Genomic DNA, 24,284 nt, shown 5'->3' with positions numbered 1-24,284 from the left:
AACCCTGTCAACCTGGGTGGCAACTTTCAAGGATCTGTGTACCTGGACACCGAGATCTCTCTGCTCATCTACACTACCAAGAATCTTACCATTAGCCCAGTACTTTGCATTCCGGTTACTCCATCCAAAGTGTATCACCTCACACTTGTCCGCATTAAACTCCATTTGCCACCTCTCAGCCCAGCTCTGCAGCTTATCTATGTCTCTCTGTAACGTACAACATCCTTCATCACTATCCACAACTCCATCGATCTTAATGTCGTCTGCAAATTTACTAACCCACCCTTCTACGCCCTCATCCAGGTCATTTATAAAAATGACGAACAGCAGTGGACCCAACACCAACCCTTGCAGTACACTACTGGTAACTGGACTCCAGGGTGAACATTTCCCATCAACCACCACCCTCTGTCTTCTTTCAGCAAGCCAATTACTGATCCAAACTGCTATATCTCCCACAAACCCATTCTTCTGCATTTTGTACAATAGCCTACTGTGGGAAATCTTATCGGGTCTACTCTGCCATTCAATCATGGCTGATAAGTTTCTCAACCCCATTCTCCTACTTTCTCCCCAAATACTTTGATCCCCTTGACAATAGAGAACCTATCTATCTTGGTTTTAAATATACTCAATGAGCTGGCCTCCACAGCCTTCTGTGGCAGTGAATTCCATAGATTCACCACTCTCTGGCTGAAGAAGTTTCTCATCGCTGTTCTCGAGCGTCTTCCCTTTACTCTGAAACTGTACCCTCGGGTACTAGTCTCTCCTGCCAATTGAAAGATGTTCCCAACGTACAGAATACAGAATGGCTTGGACAGAGTGTAAGTTTTAATGCCCTCAGTTCCTTCATCCAGATCATTAATGTATAAAGTGAACAGTTGTGGTCCTAACTCTGAGCCTCGTGGAACACAACTTGTCACCAGCTGCTATCCTGAGAAGGACCCTTTTATCCCCACTCTCTGCTTTCTGTCTGACAGCCAAACTTCTATCCATGCTAGCACCTTGCCTCTAACACCATGGACCCTTATCTTGCTCAGCAGCCTCCTGTGTGACAGCTTGTCAAAGGCCTTCTTGATGTCCAGGTAGATAACATCCATTGGCTCTCCTTGGTCTAACCTGCTCATTACTTCCTCAAAGAATTCTAGCAGATTTGTCAGCCATGTCTTTTCCCTGGGGTCAGGGAGTCCAGAACTAGAGGGCATAGGTTCAGGGTGAGAGGGGAAAGATATATTAAAAAAAAAAGAGACCGAAGGGGCAACTTTTTCCACACAGAGGATGGTACGTGTATAGAATGAGCTGCCAGAGGAAGTGGTGATGGCTGGTACAATTGCAACACTTAAAAGGCGTTTGGATGGGTATATGAGTAGGAAGGGTTTGGAGGGACATGGGCCGAGTGCTGGCAAGGGGGACTAGATTGGGTTGGGATATCTGGTCGGCATGGACAGGTTGGACCGAAGGGTCTGTTTCCATGCTGTACATCTTTATGACTATGACCTCCTCTTGCTGAAATGAGGCGGACTCTGCCCTGTTTTACCACTGCACTTCCAAGTATTCAGAAATCTCATTCTTCACAACGGACTCCAAAACATTACCAACGACCCGAGGTCAGGCTAAGTCAGTCTGTAATTGCCCATTTTGGCTTTATACCCTTTCTAAACGGAGGGGGGGGGGGTTACATTTGTAATTTTCTAATCCTCTGGGAACCTCTCTGTCTCCAGCTATTCCTGAAAGAGCAACACTCACGCTTCAGCTACCTCTCCAGTTATCTCCTTCAGAATTCTGGGGTGTAGTCCATCTGATCCAGATGATTTTTCCACTTTCAGTCCTTTCAGCTTTTCTAGCCCCTTCTCCTTCACTCTCTTACTAGCTCCATAGCCAAGAAAGCCCAGCCGCATCTCTACTTTCTGCGCAGGCTGAGGAAAGCCCACCTCCCACCACCCCAATCCTCACCAAATTCTACAGAGGGTTCATTGAGAGTACCCTGAGCTGCTGCATCACTGCCTGGTTTGGGAATTGCACTGTCTCGGATCGTAAGACCGTACAACAGATAGTGAGGCCAGCTGAGAGGATCATTGGGTCTCTCTTCCCTCCATTACAGGCATTTACACCACACGCTGCATCCGAAAGGCTAAGCGCATTGTGGAAGACCCCACACCCCCCTCACTCAAACTCTTCTCCCTCCTGCCATGTGGCAGGATCATCTGGTCTCTCATGGCCAGACTGCGCAACAGTTTCTCCTCCCAAGCAATCAGGCTCCTTAACACAGTATAATTGGACTCTTTCCTGTTTGAAATTCTTTTGTATTGCTGCTAGAAAAAATGTCTATTATCCATCATTCTTCTGTTACACTGTAACTTGCGTGTTTTGCACCTTTTATGCAATTTATGTACGATTGTGTAGTTTGTGCTGTCCATGTAGTACCCTCAGTCCTGGAGGAACACTGTCTCATTTTTACTGAATCAGTTGTATGTGGTAGAAATGACAAATAAAAAGCTTCTCTCTCTGGAAAACAGGGAATCTTGGACAATGTCCTGACAACAAACTCCACCCACCACAGTGGTTAGCACTGCTGCCTCACAGCCTCGGGAACCTGGGATCGATTCCTGCATGTCTGTGTGGAGTTTGCACATTCTCCCCGTGTCTGCGTGGGTTTCCTCCGGCTCCTCTGGTTTCCTTCCACAATCCAAAAATGTGCAGATCAGGTGAACTGGCCATGCTAAATTGCCCACAGTGCTAAGTGTGTTAGTCAGAGGTGAATATAGGGTAGGGGAATGGGTTTGGGTGGGTTACTCTTCAGAGGGGCGGTGTGGACATGTTGGGCTGAAGGGCCAGTTTCCACACTGTAGAGAACCTAAAAATCTAATCTAAACATGGATTAAATAGTTCACCTGCAAATCTCTCCCTTTCAACTATGTATCCCGCACCATCATCACGCCCAACATTACTCCAGGTCCCAAAACCTGTGATCTGATTTTGTACTACATTTAAAATGGGATGTTGCAATTACTTAGACAAAAACGACCTGAGGTGCCTTGAGACATCCCAAGGATGTGAAAGGCATCTAAATGTCAAGCTCATTTACACAATGGTCATTTTGTTCAAGTTATGGAGCTGTATGCCATCATTAGTCAGCAACTGAGAGAAGAGGGCAGAAATTAGGAAGAAAAAAAAGAGAGAAGAGCCTACAACCCAGATCCACCTCCTTTACAGGAAGTGGTTACCGCTCAAACAAATTTAAACAAAACGGAGGAAACGGAGTGTGGGCGTCTGGTGAAATCGTCCATGATTAATGCAACAGTGAGACATGCTAGAGGTGACAGAAACTTAGAACTTGCATTTATATAGCCCCTGTCCTGAACTTGGATGTCACCAAGGACTTTACGGAGTGGTCGATATCACAATGTAGGAAACAAGGCAGGAAATTCTCAAAAACAGCACGAGGGGGAAGCAGCACCCATCTGGATGGTCTCAGAGCTCTCCACTTCTTAGAAAGCAAGCCTGAACCATTCCCATCCACCATCACCCTCCTCCCCCTCCTCCACCTGGCTGAGCTCATCCTGACTTGGAACAACTTCTCCTTTAAACTCCTCTGACATTCTTCAAGTGAAAGAGATGGTCATGTGGATCATGAGCCCCAGTTTTGTCTGTCCCTTTGTGGGGTACATGAAGCATTCCTTGTTCCAGTACTACTCCCGCCCCATCCACAACTCTTTCTCCAGTATGATTGATGACATCATCAGTGTTGCTTTCCACTCTCGTTTGGAACTGGAAATGTTTTGCTACTTTGCTTTGCTTCCAATTCCCACCCCGCTCTCATCTTCACCTGGTCCATCTCTGATTCCTTTCTTTACTTTCTCAACATCTCTTTCCATTTCCAGGGATAGGCCAGCCACCGATATCCACTACAAACCCACTGACTCCCACAGTCACCTTAACTGTACATCCTCACACCCTGCTTCCTGTAAGGACTCCATCCCATTCCCCATCTGTCACATCTGTTTTGATGATACCACCTTCCATGGGGAATCCTCAGAAATGTCCACCTTTTTCCTCAACCAAAGATTTCCCATTACTGTGGTCAACAGGACCCTTAGCCTGTCTGGCCCATCTCCTGCACTCCTGCCCTCACTCTTCTCTTCCACAACACGGATAGGGTCCCGCTGGTCCTCAGTTACCACATGCCAGCAGCCACGTCCAAAAAGATTTAAGCCACCATTTCTATTACCTCTAACAGGATACCAAGACCAGACAGATACCTTCCTAGGCAGCATTCCCAGGGACAATTCCCTTCAGAACACTTTGGTCCACTCCTCCTCCTTTCCCAACATGTCCACACACCCCCATGACACCTTCCCATGCAATCACAGAAGGTGTACCACCTGCCTATTTACCTCCACCATCCATGGCCCCAGGCACACCTTCCAGATGGAGCAGCGATGTACTTGTACTTAAGTCAATCTAGTCTACTGCATTCAATGTTCACAACGCAGTCTCCTAGACACTGGGGACACAAAACACAGACAGGGTAAATCGCTCTGCAGAATACCTATGTTCTGCAAAAATGATCCCAAGCTTCCAGTTGCCTGCCACTTTATCACACCACCATGTTCCCTGGCTAACATTACCATCACAGACCTGCTGCAGTTTTCCAATTAACCTCAGCGCAATCTGGAAGAAAAATATCACATTTCCCCACTTAAGGACCCTGCAGTCTGTGGGATTCAGCATCAAGCTCAATATCCTTATGGCCTGATTCCATCCTTCCATGTTATTTTTTAAACCTACCCCACACCAGGTCCTGTTACCCCACATGGATTGCTTTTAGCACACAGTCACCTGTGCTCACACACTCCAAAGCCTATTGTAAGGCCATCTTAAGACATAGGAGCAGAAATTCAACCCATTAAGTCTGCTCCACTATTCAATCATAGCTCATAAATTTCTCAAACCCAATCTCCCACCTTCTCCCTGTAACCCTTGATAAATCAAGAACCTACCTTTCTTAGTCTTAAATATACTCAATGACCTCCCCTCCACAGCCTTCTGTGGCAATGATTTCTATAGATTCAACACTTTCTGGCTGAAGACGTTTCTCCTTATCTCCGTTCTAAAAAAAAGGTCTTACCTTTACTTGAAGGTTATACCCTTAGGTCCTAGTCTCGCCTGTCAATGGAAACATCTCCTAATGGAAACATCTTCCCAACATCCACTCTGTCCAGGCCATTCAGTATTCTGTATGTTACAATTAAATCCACCCCCCCAACTCTTCTGAACTCCATTGAGTATGGACCGAGAGTCCTCAAACGTTCCTCAAATGTTAAGCAATTCATTCCTGGGACTATTCTCACGAACCTCCTCTGAACACACTTCAGGGCCAGTCCCTCCTTCCTGCAAAATGGAGCCCAAAACTGAACATTATGAGCTGCATTCAGTACAATTCACCCACTTTCAGCTATTCTTAGCTCTTATTGTTAATAAAGTTTTCCTTCGGTCCTGACCCCTCTCTTTGATTTCTCAGTCTCTCTGGGCTCCATCTCCATCTCTCTTTCCACTCTACCCACACCACAACTTAAATCTTCAGCATAAAATACCAAGCTGTTAACTGTCCGATGAAAAGTCACCAGACTCAAAAGCTAACTCTGCTTTCATCCCACAATGCTGCCAGATGTGCTGAGTTTCTCCAGCAATTCCTGTCTGTGTTGCAGATCCCAGCATCTATAGCTCTTTGTTTTATGCTTTAACAAATGTTTGGTCACAAACAGGTTGCATCAGTGCAAGCTTATTTTAATACACAGTACATGCAAAATTAACTTTGAAACACAATACATTAATAGTGGAACTATGTTTTAGATGCAAAGCACAGGACAAAAAGTATCACGTGCAGGAAATCATCAGACATGCTTGCAAACCTTAAGCATATCTTAACCAAATCTTGCAATAGCATAATTTACAAAACTCATCATTTCCCTTTGTTAAACAAACAGCCACTATATATATAGTATGTGTAACTTCCAAACTTCACATCTCAAACAAAAATAGCGTTGCCTGGCCCTACCTCCTTTAAATAGTTCACTACCCCTTAATAGAATCTCAACTTCCAAATGTATAATTCCAGCAAATTTGAGGAAATGGAAAGAAAACAAAATTTGCATCACAAAACAAAAAAAGACACCATCCAGGACAAAGCAGTCTATTTGATTGGCATCGCATCCACCACCTTCAACATTCACTCCTTCCACCACTGAAGTTCAGCAGCAATACAGTGCCCCTTCAACAATATGCACTGCAGAAATTCACCAAAGATCCTTAGTAAGCTTCTTCCAAACCCACTACCACTGACATCTAAAAGGACAAGGGCAGCACATACCTTGAAACACCACCACATGCAAGTTCCCCTCCAAGTCACTCACCATCCTGACTTGGAAATATATCGTTGTTCCTTCACTGCAGCTGGGTCAAAATCCTGAAATTCCCTCTCTAAGGGCATTGTGGGTCAACCCAAAGCACGGACTGCAGCAGTTCAAGAAAGAAGGTCTCCATTGCCTACTCCAAAGCAATTAGGGATAGGCAATAAATAACTATGGTTTGGAGATGCCAGTTTAGGACTGGGGTATACAAAGTTAAAAATCACAACACTAGGTTTATAGTTCAACAAGTTTATTTGGAAGCACCAGTTTTTGGAGCACTGCTCCTTCATCAGGGGGTTGTGGAGTATAGCATCATAGGACACAATTTATAGCAAACTTTAACAGCGTGATGTAACTGAAATTATATATTGAAAACAACTTGGATTGTCTCTCATCCTTTAGAATGGGAATGTTGGTTTCAATTCTTTCATATGTAAATTCCAGAACTTTATCAAAGTTACATTTTCAAGTGAACTTTAACAATAGAAGCCACGTTGACCCAGATAGTGTACTGAAAGTGTGAGGTGCCCTGGGTGAGGTTGTCTGTGCCCCAGTGTTCAGACTGATTCTAATCTGTAAATCCCTTCTTTTAGATTATTTCATGGATTTATGCAGTTTTTGAGCAAAATAAAATGTAACACTGCAAGTACAAATTCACTGTGTGCGAGAGAGAGAGAGAGAGAGAGAGAGAGAGAGAGAGAGAGAGAGAGAGAGACGCACCTAAGAGCGTCTGCGTAGTGCAGTGGGGTCACCTGTAGTGTGACATGAACCCAAGGTCCCGGTTGAGGCCATCCCCACAGGTACTGAACTTGGCTAGCAGCTTCTGCTCGGCCACTTTGCGTTCTTGCCTGCCCCAAAATCCGCCTTAGAGGATGGTCACCCGAAGATCCGTGGTCGAACGTCCCGAACCACTGAAGTGTTCTCCAACTGGGAGGGAACACTCCTGTCTGTTGATTGTTGTGCAGTGTCCTTTCATTTGTTACCGCAGCTTATGCTCAGTCTCACCAATGTAGCATGCCTCAGGGCACCCTTGCCTGCTGCGTGTGAGATAGGCAATGTTGGCTGAGTCACATGAGTACCTGCCATGTACATCATAACGGGGAGAGACTTTGGGTGCTCTGGTGCAGAGGGATCCAGGTGTACTCAGAAAACTGAGTCACAGAAAACTAGCGTGCTGACAACAAAGAAAGCAAATGGAATGCTGGTTTTTAGAGCTATAGAAATAGAATATAAAGGTAAGGAAGTATTGTTGCAACTGTACAAGATATTGGTGTGACTGCACCTGGAGTATTGTGGACAGTATGGGTCCCCTTATTTGAGGAAAGCAGTAGTGGCATTGGAGGCAGTTCAGAGGAGGTTCACTAGATTGATCCCAGAGTTGAAGGGTTTGTCGTGTGAAGAGTGATTGAACAGTTTAGGCCTATGCTCTCTGGAATTTAGAAGAATGAGGGAAGATCAAATTGAGGTATTCAAGATGATGAAAATGTGTTGCTGGAAAAGCGCAGCAGGTCAGGCAGCATAAGCCCACCAAACACCCACACCCACACCCACACCAACACCCACACCCACACCAAACACCCACACCCACACCCTTCAAAGAAGGGCTTATGCCCGAAACGTCGATTCTCCTGTTCCCTGGATGCTGCCTGACCTGCTGCGCTTTTCCAGCAACACATTTTCAGCTCTGATCTCCAGCATCTGCAGACCTCACTTTCTCCTCACGTATTCAAGATGATAAAAGGTGTGAATAAAATAGACGTGGAGCAGATGTTTCCTTGTGTGGGGCACTCTCGGACAAGAGATCATAGCCTTGAGATAAGGGGCAGCAAACTTAAAACAGAGCTGAGGGAGAAACTCCTTCTCCCAGAGTGTTGTGAATCTGTGGAATTCACTATCCCCAAATTGTAGTGGATGCTGGGACAATGAATAAATTTAAGGAGGAGTTAGACAGATTTTAAATTGGGAATGGGTTGAAGGGATATGGGGAGAAGGCAGGAAAATGGGGTTGAGGGGCATCTCAGCCATTCAAATGGTGAAGCAGACTCGATGGGCCGAATGGCCTGATTCTGCTCCTGTACCTTATGAACTCCTAACCCTGTACTGAGTGCTGGCTTTGGATTTTTCTCTTTAAATCTAAGCCAAATTCAAACCCAGAGCCCTCTGATTTAAAGTTGATCTGAGCAACAAATAACCTAATTGTTCTGTTGGTAGCATTCCCTCTGGAGTCAGAGTGTTGTGGATTGAAGTCCCCCTCTTGAACTGTGATCCCATGATGCACGGTGATTCTTCACATGAGGGAGTTCAGCACTCTATCATGAGAGATCAAACTGAGGCCCAACAGCCTTCTCATGGACAGAAAAAGGGGAAAGCCTCCCATGGTGTCTCAGAGCAATTTTTTTTCTTGAACCAATATCACTTGAACAGATCTCATTATTTTTACACTGTTGTTTGTGTGACCACGGTTGGAGAAAAAAAACCTGCAGATACTGGAATCCAAGATAGACAAGCAGGAGGCTGGGAGAACACAGCAAGCCAGACAGCATCAGGAGGTGGAGAAGTCGACGTTTCAGGTGTAACCCTTAATGGCTTGCTAAGTTCTCCCACGTTTCGTACATCAGAAGTGACAATAATTTGTATTTAGAAAGTTGCGGAGTATTTGGGGATGTTCCAAGGTTATAAAAGACACTAATTAAAGGCAAGTGCTTTCACCTACCATTAATAAAGTGTGTCCAGTTATATGGGAACTGTGGTTCAACCTGGTGAGTAACTAGTTAGGTTGGAATGCTTCAGGATATAGTATTAATTTGAGTCACAGAGGTGTTGCTAAACAAAAGCTAGAGGAATGAGGAGGAGCTTGTAAAAAAAATTCCAAGAATTTTCCTCACCTTGGCAAACTTTGATGACTTTCTTTTTTTCAAGGCAGTCACCCCATAAAATGTTGCAGAAAGTTCAGAATAACGTAAACCACATTAAAAAGGGGGAAGGGGATGACATAGTGGAATTGGCATCCAATGTCCCAGACAAGTACTGTGGTAACACAGATTGAATTTGAATTGAATTGAGTTTATTGTCACATATACTGAGGCACAGTGAAAAGCTTTGACTTGCGAGCAATACAGACAGATCACAGAGTTAAGAGGCATAGATAAGTTTCAGATTGGAGGTCTTTGACCAGCAGTATGCGAGAAGGATCAGTGCTGGATCCGCTGCTTTTTGTTATTTATATAATTGATTTGAGTGTGAATATAGGAAGAACAGTTACTAAGTTTGCAGGTAACACCAAAATTGGTGGACAGCCTTCTTCTCTATCTCAGAGTTCAACAGGACCTTGATCAGATGGGCTGAGGAGTGGCAGATGGAGTTTCAATTAGATACATACGAGGTGTTGCATTTTGGAAAGGCAAATCAGGGCACAACTTATACACTTAATGGTAGGGGAGCACCGCCAAACAAAGAGACCTCGGATTGCAGGTTCATAGTTCACTGAAAGTGGAGTCACAGGTGGATAGGATATTGAAGGCAGCATTTGGTTTGCTTGCCTTTATTGGTCAGTGCATGGAGTATAGAAGTTGGGAGGTCAGATTGAGGCTGTACAGGACATTGGTTTGGCCACTTTTGGAATACTGTATTCAATTCTGGTCTCCCTGCTACAGCATGGATGTTGCAAAATTTGAAAGGGTTCAGAAAAGATTTACAAGGATGTTGCTAGGGTTGGAGGATTTGTGCTATAGGGAGAGGCTGAATAGGCTGGAGCTATTTTCCCTGGAGCATCAGAAGCTGAGGGGTGACCTTATAGAGGTTTATAAAATCATGAGGGGCATGGGTAGGGTGAACAGACAAGGTCTTTTTCCCTGGCTAAGTAAGTAGGTTTAAGGTGAGAGGGGAAAATATAAAAGGAACCAAAGGAGCAACTTTTTCACGCAGAGGGTGGCACATGTATGGAATGAGCTGTCAGAGGAAGTGGAGGCTGGTAAAATTACAGCATTGAAAAGACATCTGGATGGGTATATGAATAGGAAGGTTGTGGGAGATATGGGCAAAATGCTGGCAAATGGGACTAGATAAATTTAGGGTATTGAGTCAGCATGGACAGGTTGGACCAAAGGGTCAGTTTCCATGCTGTACATCTCAAAGATCTAAGGAGATTCTCTTCCAGCATCTCAAGACAATTGCTGAAGGTGACTAATAGTCAAACTTGAAAAATCAAACTTAAGAAGAATGGAAAAGGAGGGGGAATGAGACGTGCAATTCTAATCACTAACCAGTGACCATTCTGAAAATGCACTTGGGTATTGCAGGGGCCCTACAGATCCAATCCAACATAGACATCTCAATTGTTTTTTTCAAAAATGAACTTAAAATACTGTGCTCAGCAAAATGAAAATGACCACAAAGTCAGTGCATTATCATAAAAACCCAACTGCTGTACATTGGGGAAGGAAATGTGCTATTCTGAGCCAGTCTGGGCCTCGATGTGATTCAGAACCACACCGCTGTGCTGGACTCTGATCAGAACTCTGGAACGGTGTCGAAAGACCCTCAGTGATTCACAAGGGCAGCTTCCCCAGCACCACCACCAACCCCCACTCCCCACTGTCTGCTCGTTTGGGACCAGGCTTAGATAGTAAACACCCGCCTTGCCAGCAACAGCCACATCTGAAGGACAAGCAGCCACTAGTTTACCACTTTCCCCGCCCCCAGTAACCCCAAGTATCCCACAACAGAAACCCCCCACACCCCCAGAGCTGAGGGGCAAATCATAAACACAGCTTTCAAATTGGTGTACAGAGCAGAGATGCCACTCTTAAAAAGGAATGTTATAATACCTTCTCTAACTAACCCCCTTATACCCCCATCCTGAACCGAGCACCAAAACATACGACTTCCCTTTGCACATTCCATTGTCCATTGGATTAGTAATTATAGGACAGGGAAAAAAGTTAAACTCCAAACACTTTTCCACAAATCATTTCTGGAATCAGCTGATCTTCTTACTTTCATCTCAAAACCTCTTGTCAAACATTACGGATTATGTTACAATGAGAGTGAAAAAGGTCCACAAATAATGCATTAAAATCTGCTATAAAATGTCATGCAAAATAAATAGAAACAAAGTAACACGTTCAGCGGATCTGCTTTTAAATACAACAGCGCACCCAGCAGTCGACGCTCCCCGACCTCATTTGTCCCAAGTAACAACTTCATAATCCAGCGAGTTGAAATGTCAATATCAATAAGTGGCAATTAAAGCCCTTACCTTGCCGAATTTAAGTAGCAAGACATACAACTGTCCCTCTTTGATGGCTTTGTCCATCTTCCAGTCTCCTCTCTCTCTGTCCCCCTTCTCAAAACAAACCCGTATTCTGAAGTTTCTCCTCCAAACTTCCGTGCATTTGCTACTTCCGCATCGTCAGGCCAGTAAAAAGCATCCACTTTCGAACTAGTTTTGTTGGACCGCTTTTTGCCTGGGATTTTTGTGGCTGGTTTCAATACCTCCTCTTCCTCCCACCCTGTAGCGACTCTAGCCCTGTCCCTCTCTCCCCTGGAAGGCTGGTTTGAAACTGAAATACTGGGCGGGGTTGTCCCTCCCACTGTACTCCCCTCTGTTTCAAAATAGCAGCCTTGCCTTCCCCGTATGAATACAATTATCGCAAACTCCTTTATTTTTAGGTGCATGGCCCACAGTGTACACATTAAGGGCGGTTCGAGATGTTAAGATATCAGATTTAATCTGGAATGGATGGTTTGAAAGAAAACGAAATGAAGTGGATTAAATACGTAGAAAAACAGAATGTGGAACAGCATGGGGGCGAGGGATAGGATTTGTTTGATATCGTAGAACCAGTAGTGGGATAATACGAATTGGTTTAGCTCAGTGGCTTAGATTGTTGGTTTATATAAGACATATGATACCAATAGCATGGGTTCAATTCCCATCACTGGATTAAGTGTACTATTAAGGACTGTCTTCATCTGAGATCTGGTGGCCCTCCTGTTAAATCACCATAGGCCGAATGGCCTCCTCTTCTTTAGGCACTTTGATACTAAGAACTGGGATATTTTGTTAAAGACCCAACAGGGTTTATATTCCATGTAGGAAATATGAGAAAAATTAAATGTGTAGGAGGGTATATAGTGTGTCAACAGCTGGAGCATTCCAAATGACTTCAAAGAATGGCTGAAGGCAAAGATTGCTGAGGTTCAGGGGGATATTGTGGGGCAGTCACATTCACCCCCCGAGCAAGCTCAGGGAGCTGATAGCCTCCCCCCGTGCCTCACTCTGCTGTTTGTGATATATAGACAGAGAAAACATTGTCTGATTTGGACAAGTTGAATGAGTGGGTAAATGCAGGACAGATGAAGTACAACAAGGATAAATGTGAGATCATTCACTTTGGCAACAAAAACGGGGGGGCAGATTATTATCTGAATGGTGATAGGTCAGGAAAGAGAGGGGTGCAGTTTTATAGTGACTGACATGGCACTCTGGTTGGGACTTAGTCAAAAATCGCTAATAAGTTAGTCAGATATGATTTGTGTTTCATTTTCCAAATGTGCGGCTATTACTTCCTTAATAACTGATGTTACCAGGACTGGAGGGTTTGAGTTCTGAGGAGAAGCTGGATAGACTGGGATTTTTTTCACTGTAGCACAGGAGGTTAAGGGATGGCCTTGTAGAGATTTATAAAATCATGCAAGGCATAGATAAGGTGAATAGCCAAGGTCTTTTCCCTGTGGTTGGGGAGTTCAAAACTGGTGGGTATAAGTTTCAGTGAGAGGAGAAAGATTTAAGAGGGACCTGAGGGGCAATTTTTCACACAGGGAGTGGTTCGCATGTGGGATGAACTGCCAGAGGGAGTGTTAGATGCAGGTACAGTTACAAGATTGAAAAGATACGTGGACAAGCACATAAATAGGAAAGATTTAAAGGATTTGGGCCAAATGCAGCCAAAAGAACAAAGAACAAAGAAAATTTACAGCCCAGGAACAGGCTCTTCAGCCCTCCAAGCCTGAGCCGATCCAAAAGTAATGTCTAAACCTGTCGGTCTATTCCTAAGCATCTTTATTCCTCTACCCCCCACCTACTCATGCATTTATCCAGACGCATCTTAAATGAATCTACCGTGCCTGTCTCTACCACCACTGCTGGAAACGCGTTCCAAACGCCCACCACCCTCTGTGTGAAGTACTTGCCACGTGTATTCCCCTTAAACTTTCCACCTCTCACCTTGAAAGCATGACCTTGAAAGGGATGGGTTTAGTTTGGGAAACTTGGTCAGCATGGACAAGTTGGACCAGAGGGTTTGTTTCTGTGCTATAACTTCAGACATTCAACAGCACTTTACAGTCAACAGCTAACTGTTGATGTGTAGGTACTGTTGGAACATGGGATGGAAAGCACTCAGGATGTACAGCAAGCATCCACAAACAAACGATCGGTGTTAGTTATGTTGATTGAAAGATAAATAGTGGCAATATTACCTTTACCACCTTGAAGGAAGAAGGCACCTACCAGTTCCCCTCCAAGCCAGTCACCATCCTGACTTGGAAACATACTTCCGTTCCTTCACTATCACTGGGTTAAAATCCTGGAATTCCCTCCTTAACAATATTATGGGTCAGTCTACAACTCAAAGCAGTTCATGAAGGTTGCTCTCACCACCTTCTCTCGGGATGGGCAAGAAATGCTGGCCAAGCCAGTGATGCTTGCTCTCCATGAAGAACATTTTTTAAAATGAACACCAGTCAGAAATTATCTTTTCCTTCAAAAGTATGGCAGAACCTTTCACATTCACCCAAAAAAAACTAATGAGGCCTCCACTCATTCCATTAAGCCAACATCTTCGTTCAGCACTTCCTCAGGACTGACTGGTGCCAGGAGCATCAGCCTACATTTTGTGCAGATGAGTAATAGTTGCTTAAAAAGAACAAAGAAACCCGTTTTTAAATCAATTTTTAGTCAAAATGATCTTCAAGGTTCTTGGAATAGCATATTTGTGTTCTTCCCAATGCACAGCATTGAAAGAGAAAAGTGGATAAATGGAATTCAGAACATGGCTTGGATTATGTGATCAAATCTGTCTTAGAGGACTCAAACCTCAAGTTTGTGATTTGGAGATAGGAACATACTAAAGGAAAAAAGGGCACGGGGAGGATGTGTGAATAGGGGACTGAGTTGGATGATAAGCCGCGATCATATTGAATGGTGGAACAGTCTTTAAGAGCTTAATGCCTATTCCTGCTCCTGCATTTTACATTTCTATATTTCTATATTTCCAGATCATAAGAAACATGAAATTTACTTTACAAAGCACGACTAATGACGTACTAAATTAAAGGGGAATATTCATCATAAAACTCATGCAAAAATAGTTCAAGTTGAATGGGTTAAGATATAGCAAGGTTTTCAAATTCTGGAGGTGAGAGAATAGAGTGTATAGGGAACGAAATCATTCTACAATTAAACACAGGCAGGGTACACAATGAAAGAAAAAAAATTGCAACTTAGAAATACTAATAAGTAGAGAAAATTTAGAGAAAAGGTGGGTGTGGAGGGGAATGGTATGGGGGGACGAAGGGAGGGGAAGTGGAAATATCTTCAATGTTAATTTATATTAAAGATACTCATGTTAAAATTGGCACTGCAGGAAAGAGATTTTAACAATTACATGACTAGGAATACAGATCCAAAATCAGACCACATAGACTATTCAAATGAACACAGAGAATGGATTTAGAATTTAGATTTAGATTTTATTGTCACGTGTACTCAAGTACAGAAGAACAGGAGTGCAGTGAAAAGTGTAGAATGTCACCATACATTGTACCATCTTAGGTACAAAGGCACCTACGTACAAAAAACTCAGGTACAAAGTAAAAGAAACAAAGTTAAAAAGTTAAATATTACAGATGTTCATAGAATAAGTAGAAAAAATGAAATAAGGTAAAAGTCATTCTTAATATAAACTAGAAAATTAAACTAGAAAGTTAAAAGTTTAACAGTCTTTGATGAGTGCTTGCTAGAGCCCTGGTCTCCTCCACTTGGCTTGTTCTCCGGTAGACCTCAGCTGCTGTTCTCGTTGTGGGACAGATACAAAGACCATAGAACAATACAGCGCAGTACAGGCCCTTCGGCCCTCGATGTTGCACCGACCTATGGAACCGATCTGAAGCCCATCTAACCTACACTATTTCATTATCATACATATAATTATCCAATGAGCATTTAAATACCCTTAAAGTTGGCGTGTCTACTACTGACACAGGCAGGGCATTCCATACCCTTACTACTCTGAGTAAAGAAACTACCTCTGACATCTGTTCTATATCTATCACCCCTCAATTTAAAGCTATGTCCCCTCGTGCTAGCCATCACCATCCGAGGAAAAAGAATCTCGCTGTCCACCGTTCCTAATCCTCTGATCAACTTGTATGTCTGTATTAAGTCACCTCTTAACCTTCTTCTCTCTAATGAAAACACCCTCAAGTCCTTTCCTCATAAGACCTTCCCTCTGTACCAGGCAACATCCTGGTAAATCTCCTCTGCACCCTTTCCAATGCTTCCATATCCTTCCTATAATCCAGCAACCAGAACTGTATGCAATTGAATTGAATTGAATTGAATTTATTGTCACGTGTACCGAGGCACAGTGAAAAGCTTTGTCTTGCGAGCGATACAGGCAGATCACAGTTAAGTAGCATTGATAGGTAAATATTAGGTAAACAGCGGCAAAAACAAAAACACAGGTATAGGCAAATGTTAAGAGCTTGTGAGTCCATTCAGTATTATAACAACAGTAGGATAGAAACTGTTTCGAAACCGGCTGGTGCGTATGTTCAGGTTTCTGTACCTTCTCCCCAATGGAGATACTCCAAGTGCAACCATACCAGAATTTTGTATACCTGCAACATGACCTCATGGCTCTGAAACTCAATCCCTCTAACTATAAAAGCTAACATACCATATGCCTTCTTAATAGCCCTATCAACCTGGGTGGCAACTTACAGGGATCTATGTACATGGGCACTGAGACCTCTCTGCTTATCCACCCTACCAAGAATCTTGCCATTAGTCCAGTACTCTGCATTCCTGTTACTCCTTCTAAAGCGAATCACTTCACAGTTTTCCACATTAAACTACATTTGCCACGTCTCAGCCCCGCTCTGCAGCTTATCTATGTCCCTCTGTAATCTGCAACATCCTTCCACACTGTCCACAACTCCACTGACTTTAGTATCATCCGCAAATTTACTAATCCATCCTTCTATGCCCTCATCTAGGTCATTTATAAAAATGACAAACAACAGTAGCCTCAAAACAGATCCTTGCGGTACATCACTAGTAACTAAACTCCAGGATGAACATTTTCCATCAACCACCACTTTCTGTCTTCTTTCAGCTATTCTATTTCTGATCCAAACCACTAAATCACCCTCAATCCCATGTCTCCATATTTTCTACAATAGCCTACTGTGGCGAATCTTATCAAATGCTTTACTGAAATCCATATGCACCACATCAACCGCTTTACCTTCATCCACCTATGTGGTCACCTTCTCAAAGAACTCAATATGGTTTGTGAGACACAACCTACCCTTCACAAAACTGTGCTGACTATCCCTAATCAAATTATTTCTTTCTAGATGATTATAAATCCTACCTCTTATAATCTTTTCCAACAGTTTACCTACAACTGAGGTAAGGGTCACTGGCCTATAATTACCAATGTTGTCTCTACTCTCCTTGAACAATGGGACAGCATTTGCTATCCTCCAGTCTTCTGGCACTATTCCTGTTGACAATGACGCCAAAGGCTCTGCAATCTCCTCCCTAGCTTCCCAGAGAATCCATCTGGCCCAGGGGACTTATCTATTTTCAAACTTTCCAGAATTGCTAACACCTCCTCCTTATGAACCTCAATTCTGTCTAGTCTAATAGCCTGTATCTAAGTATTCTCCTCAACAACATTGTCTTTTTCCTGTGTGAACACCGACAAAAAATATTCATTTAGCGCCTCTCCTATCTCTTTGGACTCTGCGCACAGCTTCCCACTACTGTCTTTGACAGGCCCTAATCTTATTCTAGTCATTCTTTTATTCCTGACATAGCCAAAAAAAGCTATAAGATTTTCTTTGATCCTATCCGCCAACGATTTCTCATGTCCCCTCCTGGTTCTTCTTAGCTCTCTCTTTAGGTCCTTCCTGGTTAATTTGTAACTCTCAAGTGCCCTAACTGATGTTTCATGCCTCATCTTGACATAAACCTCGTTCTTCATCTTGACAAGAGATTCAACTTCTTTAGTAAACCACGGCTCCCTCACTCGGCCACTTCCTCCCTGCCTGACAGGTACATACTTATGAAGGACATACTGTCGCTGTTCCTTATCCCAGCTCCACATTTCAATTGTGCCCAACCCGTGCAATTCCCTTTCCCATCCTATGCGTACCGGGGGTCTCCCCCATCACTCGCTCTGCCCGCATTGCGCCATGGTGTCGTCACTGCCGCTGAAGTTATCCTCTCCAATTCTCCTCCTGCTGCCTCTGGAACATGCCCAGGCCAAGAGACCGCCATGGACCATCGAAAGGCTCCCACTCTGGGCCAAGAGACCACCGCAGGCTGCTGAGAGACACATCATGTGGGGAGGTCACCTCCCTGGGTCTGCACTGAGGCCGGGAGAAGAAAGAGGAAACACAAGGAGAGAAAAGATAAAGAGAAAACAAAAGAAGAAGAAACAGATGGAGCGGATGAGCTCCTACTGAAGCATCCTATTCCGCTAACATCTTGAATTTTACATGGAGCTTAGCAAACAAAAATTGCCCAAATTTCAAACTGTGTAGGCTTTGGAATGTTTTGTCTCTTTTAATTCGGGCAGGACCCAATTTAATTTTAATTCATTCACAGGATGTGGGCCTCTCTGGCTAGACCAGCATTTATTGCCCTTTCCTGATTTGCCCAAAGGACAGATAAGAGTCATAGAGACATGGAGATGTATAGCATGAAAACAGACCCTTCTGTCCAACCCGTCCATGCTGATGAGATATCCCAACCTAATCTAGTTCCACCTGCCAGCACCTGACCCATATCCCTCCAAGTCCTTCCTATTCATATACCCATACAAATGCCTTTTAAATGTTGCAATTGTACCTCTTCCTCTGGCAGCTCATTCCATACCCGTACCACCCTCTGTGTGAAAACGTTACCCCGTAGGTCTCTTTTATAACTTTCGCCTCTTACCCTAAACCTATGCCCTCTAGTTCTGAACTCCCCAAACCCAGGGAAAAGACTTTGTCTATTTATCCTATCCATGCCCTCATAATTTTGTAAACCTCTATAAGGTCACCCGTCACCCTCCAACACTCCAGGGAAAGCAGCCCCAGCCTGTTCAGCCTCTCCCTATAGCTCAAATCCTCCAACCCTGGCAACATCCTTGGAAATCTTTTCTGAACCCTTTCCAATTTCGCAACATCTTTCCGATAGGAAGGAGACCAGAATTGCACGCAATATCCCAACCGTGGCCTAACCAATGTCCTGTACAGCTGCAACATGACCTCTCAACTCCTGTACTCAATATTCTGACCAATAAAAGAAAGCATACCAAACGCCTTCTTCACTATCCTATCTACCTGTGACTCCACTTTCAAGGAGCTATGAACCTGCATTCCAAGGTCTTTTTGTTCAGCAACACTCCCTAGGATCCTACAATTAAGTGTATAAGTCCTGCTAAGATTTGCTTTCCCAAAATGCAGCACCTCGCATTTATCTGAATTAAACTCCATCTGCCACTTCTCAGCCCATTGGCCCATCTGATCAAGATCCTGTTGTAATCTGAGGTAACTTTCTTCACTGTCCACTACACCTCCAATTTTGGTGTCATCTGCAAACTTACTAACTACACCTCATTTGCTCGCATCCAAATAATTGCAAATAATTTTACAAAAAGTAGAGGACCCAGTACCGATCCTTGTGGCACTCCACTGGTTGCAGGCCTCCAGTCTGAAAATAAACCCTCCACCACCACCCTCTATCTTCTACCTTTGAGCCAGTTCTGTATCCAAATGGCTAGTTCTCCTTGTATTCCGTGAGATCTAACCTTGCTAATCAGTCTCCCATGGGGAACCTTGTCGAATGCCTCACTGAAGTCCATATAGATCACATCTACTGCTCTACCCTCATTAATCCTCTTTGTTACTTCTTCAAAAAACTCAATCAAGTTTGTGAGTCAACCACATTGCTGTGGATCTGGAGTCAAATGTAGGCCAGACCAAGTAAAGATGACAGTTTTCTTCCCTAGAGGACATAAGTGAAACAGATGGGTTTCTTCCAACCATTGACAATGGTTTCATGGTTATCATTAGACCTTACATGTAGATTTTTTTATTGAATTCAAATTCTATCATTTGTCATGGCAGGATTTGAACCCAGGTCCCCAGAAATTAGCTGAGTTTCAGGATTAATAGTCTGCTGATAATACCATTGCCTTCCCTTAAATTTCAAATTACACACATCTTTCAGGGTGGGGGAGGGGTATTTGGACCTTCTTCAGCAGTTTTACAGCCAATCCTTCAACATGGATTCAGGGATGTCACTTTCTGACCAGGATATGCAGCAAGTAATCTGAAACTTGCTTCAATACCCCTGTGAGCTCCCATCTCATTGAGAAAATGATTGGCTAGTATTAGGGTGTAATGTCTTTCTCGAATGTGGCAGGCCGTACAGTTTTTCTCACTCACCTGTGTTTGTGGATATTTAGTTCTATGAAGGATGGATGGCTTCAGTTAGAGAGAGAGACTGGAGAAACTGGAACTGTTCTCTTTAGATTCTTACAGCAGCAAAGGTTAAAGGGTGATTTACTGGAGGATAATGGAAGGCTAAGATTGAGTGCAAGGAGAAAGTGAGGACTGCAGATGCTAGAGAATTGATGAAGGGCTTATGCCTGAAACCTTGAATCATCTGCTCCTCAGATGCTGCCTGACCTGCTGTGCTTTTCCAGCGCTACACTTTTTAACTGAAATTATGTGTAGTTTTGGGCCTCACATCTCAGGAAGGATGTACTGGCTTTGAAGCTTGTTCAGAGGAGGTTGACAAGAATGGCCCCAGGATTGAAAAACTTAACATATGAGGAACATTCGAAGACTCTGGGTTTATACTCAATGGAGGTTAGCACTGCTGCCTCTCAGTGCCAGGGACCCGTGTTCAATTCCAGCTTCGGGCGACTGTCTGTATGGAGTTTGCACATTCTCCCCATATCGGTGTGGGTTTCCTCCAGGTGTGCCGGTTTCCTCCCACAGTCCAAAAATGTGTAGGTTAGGTGAATTAGCCATGCTAAATTGCCCATAGTGTTCAGGGATATGTAGGTTAGGTTCATTAGTCAGGAATAAATATAGGATAGTAAAGGAATAGGTCTGGGTAGGTTACTTTTTGGAGGCTCGATGTGGACTTTTTGGGCCAAAGGGCCTGTTTCCACACTGTATGGATTCTTTGAGGAGGGATCTAGTCAAAACATACAGAATACTGAATGGCCTGAATAGTGTAGATGTTGGGAAGATGTTTCCATTGGTAGGAGAGAATAGGACCCAAGGACATAGCATTAGAGTAAATGGAAGACCTTTTAGAATGGAGATAAAGAGAAACTTCTTCAACCAGAGAGTGGTGAATCTATGGAATTTACTGTCACAGAAGGCTGTGGAGGTCAGGTCATTGAGCATATTTACAATTGAGATGGATAGGTTCTTGAGTATCAAGGGGGTCAAGGGTTACAGGGAGAAAGCGGGAGAATTGGGTTGAGAAACTTATCAGCCACGATTGAATGAAGGAGCAGACTCGATGGGCTGAATGGCCTATTTCTGCTCCTATGTCTTATGGTCTAACATGGGATGAACATAGAAAATCTTTATACATCCATGGATTAATAACGATAGGAAACAGACCAAAGGATAATTGGTGCAAGAGTATCCTTTATTGTCAAGCATGTTCAAGTACAGAAGTACAGGGAAATGTTTTACAATATCACCTGTTATGGCACCATCTTTGGTGCAAGTACCTAAGTACAAATCTTAGATACAAAAGAAGAATAAAGAGAAAAGTAGTTGTATTTTACATTACAATGTTTAAAGAATAAGTTAAAAGTAAGACGTAGTTAAAGGATTGACATTCCAATCAGATAAAAACAATTCAATTCAGTGGTTAGCACTGCTGCCTCACAGCGCCAGAGACCCGGGTTCAATTCCTGCCTCAGGCGACTGACTGTGTGGAGTTTGCACATTCTCCCCGTGTCTGCATGGGTTTCCTCCGGGTGCTCTGGTTTCCTCCCACAGTCCAAAAATGTGCAGGTTAGGTGAATTGGCCAGGCTAAATTGCCCGTAGTGTTAGGTGCAGGGGTAAATGTAGGGAAATGGGTCTGGTTGGGTGTGCTTAGGCGGGTCGGTGTGGATTCGTTGGGCTGAAGGGCCTGTTTCCACACTGTAAGTAATCTAATCTAATCTAATATAATCTAAAGGCATTTGGATGGGTATATGAATAGGAAGGGTTTGGAGGGATATGGGCCGGGTGCTGGCAGGTGGGACTAGATTGGGTTGGGATATCTAGTCAGTTGGACCAAAGGGTCTGTATCCATGCTGTACATCTCTATGACTCTATTATATTACAGCAGCTCAGTGCAGGGGCAGCTCCATGAGGTCTGACCGCCTGTACTAGACCCCAGTCCTCAAATGTTCCTGCTCCACTCCAAGCCTCCAGTCTGCTCCATACTGGCTCTCAACTGCTCCACAGTAAGTTCCAGGGCTGTTTCACCAGCGCAGCCTTCGTCTGGGATTCGCTCCATGTATTGACTGCTGAACCAGAGGGAGACATTTCCTTTACATGGCAAGTTGTAATAAACTTCCTGACCTTAATTTACAACCTTTTTGAATCGCTTTTATTCTTTCTCCACTATTGAAAACCACTTTGTCTTTTACACTGAGCGTCAATACCAATACCCTTTTCTCCTCCTTTGCTTCTGTCAAAAATATTTTAAGAAGTCTATTTCCCAACACCTTTCAGTTCTGTAGAAATGTCAGTTCAAAATCCAAACTGTTTCTCTCTCCACATATGTTGGCAGACCTCCTGAGTTTCTCCAGCAACTTGTATTTTGTTTCATGTTTCCAGCATCCACAGTATTTGTATCTATTCCTGACAAGAGTGGTGGAAGACTTAATAATAACATTCAGAAGGAAATTAAATACTTGAAAAGAAATGGCTATAGACCATTGGTGGGATGGGAACAAAGAGCTGGAGAAATTCATTTGTCGAGAGAGAAACAGAGTTAATGTCTCAAGTTCGGTGACTCCATGTCAGAATTGAGTTAAGGCGGTATATATGCTGATGGTGGGAGGTGGGTTGGGGAAGGAGTGAATAGAACACATGGAGACAGTGCCAAGAGAAAAAGAAGAGGCAAACAAAGGGATTAGTGATGATAAGCCGAGAGGAAGGTAAATGGTAAATAGGGTGCTAATGAGAAACATGAATGGTTAAAAATGGGTGAGTTGTACTGGGAGCAACCCGAACAAAACAGAACCTAGGGGTGTGGGGGTAGGTAACAAACCTGGAGGAGTGTGTTCCAATTCTGAAATTGTTAAACTCAATGTTGAATCCCGAAGGCTATAAGGTACTTGAATAGATTATTCCTACAGCTTGTGTTGAGTTTCACTGGAGCCCTGCTGCATGCCTGAGATGAAATGGTGGCATAGGAGTATGCTGGTGTATTGAAGCAGTGGGGAACTGGAAGCTCAGGGTTACTTTTATGGTCAGGATGTCACTGTTCTGCAAAGCATTACCCAGTCTGCCTCTCCGGTGTAGAGGAAACCACATTGTGAACAATGGATGCAGTACACAAAATTGAATGAGGTGTCTTCAATATACTCAATGTGTAGAAAAGGTTCTTAATTCTAGGGTGAGAACAGAAGTTGCTAGAAAAGCTCAGCAGACCTGGCAGCGTCTGTGAAGAGAAATCAAAGTTAAAGTTTCAGATTTGGTGACCCTTCCTCAGAAGAGGAACTGAAACATTGACTTCAACTTTTCTTCACAGATGCTGCCAGGCCTGCTGAGCTCTTCCAGCAACTTTTGTTTTTGTTTCTGATTAACAGCTCCCACAGTTCTTTTCATTGATTCTAGGGCTGAGGAACTTCAGTTTTATAGACAGAGATTGGAAGAGTTCACCTTGCAGAAGAGGAGATTTGATTGGTGTTCAAAAACAAACACTGCCCAACTCAACCTTACCTCACTCCACCTGTGACTGATATATGGGCACTACTGGCTGGCCCAGTATTCATTGCCCATCCCCAATGATAAAAGTCATAAATTCCCCAAGAATGATTTTTTTTTGTTTCTCGGTTTGATGAAGAGTCATTTGACTCAAAATGCTTTCTCTCCATAGATGCTTCCAGACCTGCTGAGTTTCTCCAACAATTTGGGGTTTTGTTTCAGATCTCCAGCGTTTTATATTATCACATTTTGCTTCCTGTCACAGATAAAGCCTTGGATACAAATTGCAGAAGGTGATCGAACAGCATCACACACTACTCTGACCTGGAACAATACCGCCATTCCTTCACTATCACTGAGTCAAAATTCTACAACTCCCTTCCTAACAGCACTGAGTGAACCTGGACCAAATGATCTACAACAGTTCAAAAAGGTGGCTTTATCATCCCTTTCTGAAAGGCAGTTTGGGATTGGGAAATAAATGGACAGGAGAAAGTAAATATCAAAATATTCAGGGAGCGTGAAAGTGGCAAGAAACAAACGATCTCTTTGCTCAGACTTTCCCCTTTGGTTGATAATTCCGCCTGACTTCCTATTCCTACCGCTCCTCCAAGTCATGTGACTCAGATTGTCAT

The 24,284-nt window shown here is 43.6% G+C and overlaps 1 protein-coding gene across 2 annotated transcripts in view; it reads right to left on the bottom strand.

Moving 5' to 3' along the window:
- Nucleotides 1-12,006, bottom strand: part of dok1b (docking protein 1b) — a 76,795-nt gene extending 64,789 nt beyond the window's left edge. The window contains exons 1-2 of one of the 2 annotated variants that reach the window (XM_043691371.1): nucleotides 11,668-11,709; nucleotides 4,395-4,504 (exon numbers count right to left, since the gene is read on the bottom strand). In XM_043691371.1, coding sequence (XP_043547306.1) covers nucleotides 4,395-4,403 — 9 coding nt within the window. In that variant the 5' untranslated portion in view covers nucleotides 4,404-4,504; nucleotides 11,668-11,709. Of the gene's footprint in view, nucleotides 1-4,394; nucleotides 4,505-11,667 lie in introns of both variants that reach the window. The other variant, XM_043691278.1, reaches the window with a different exon arrangement.
- Nucleotides 12,007-24,284: the final 12,278 nt, after the last annotated feature.

The sequence above is a fragment of the Chiloscyllium plagiosum genome, chromosome 1 (genome assembly GCF_004010195.1).
Source record: "Chiloscyllium plagiosum isolate BGI_BamShark_2017 chromosome 1, ASM401019v2, whole genome shotgun sequence".
NCBI classification, from domain to species: Eukaryota; Metazoa; Chordata; class Chondrichthyes; order Orectolobiformes; family Hemiscylliidae; genus Chiloscyllium; species Chiloscyllium plagiosum.
Note: the sequence above shows the minus strand (reverse complement) of the source record. Positions and strands in the feature narration are given on the sequence as shown.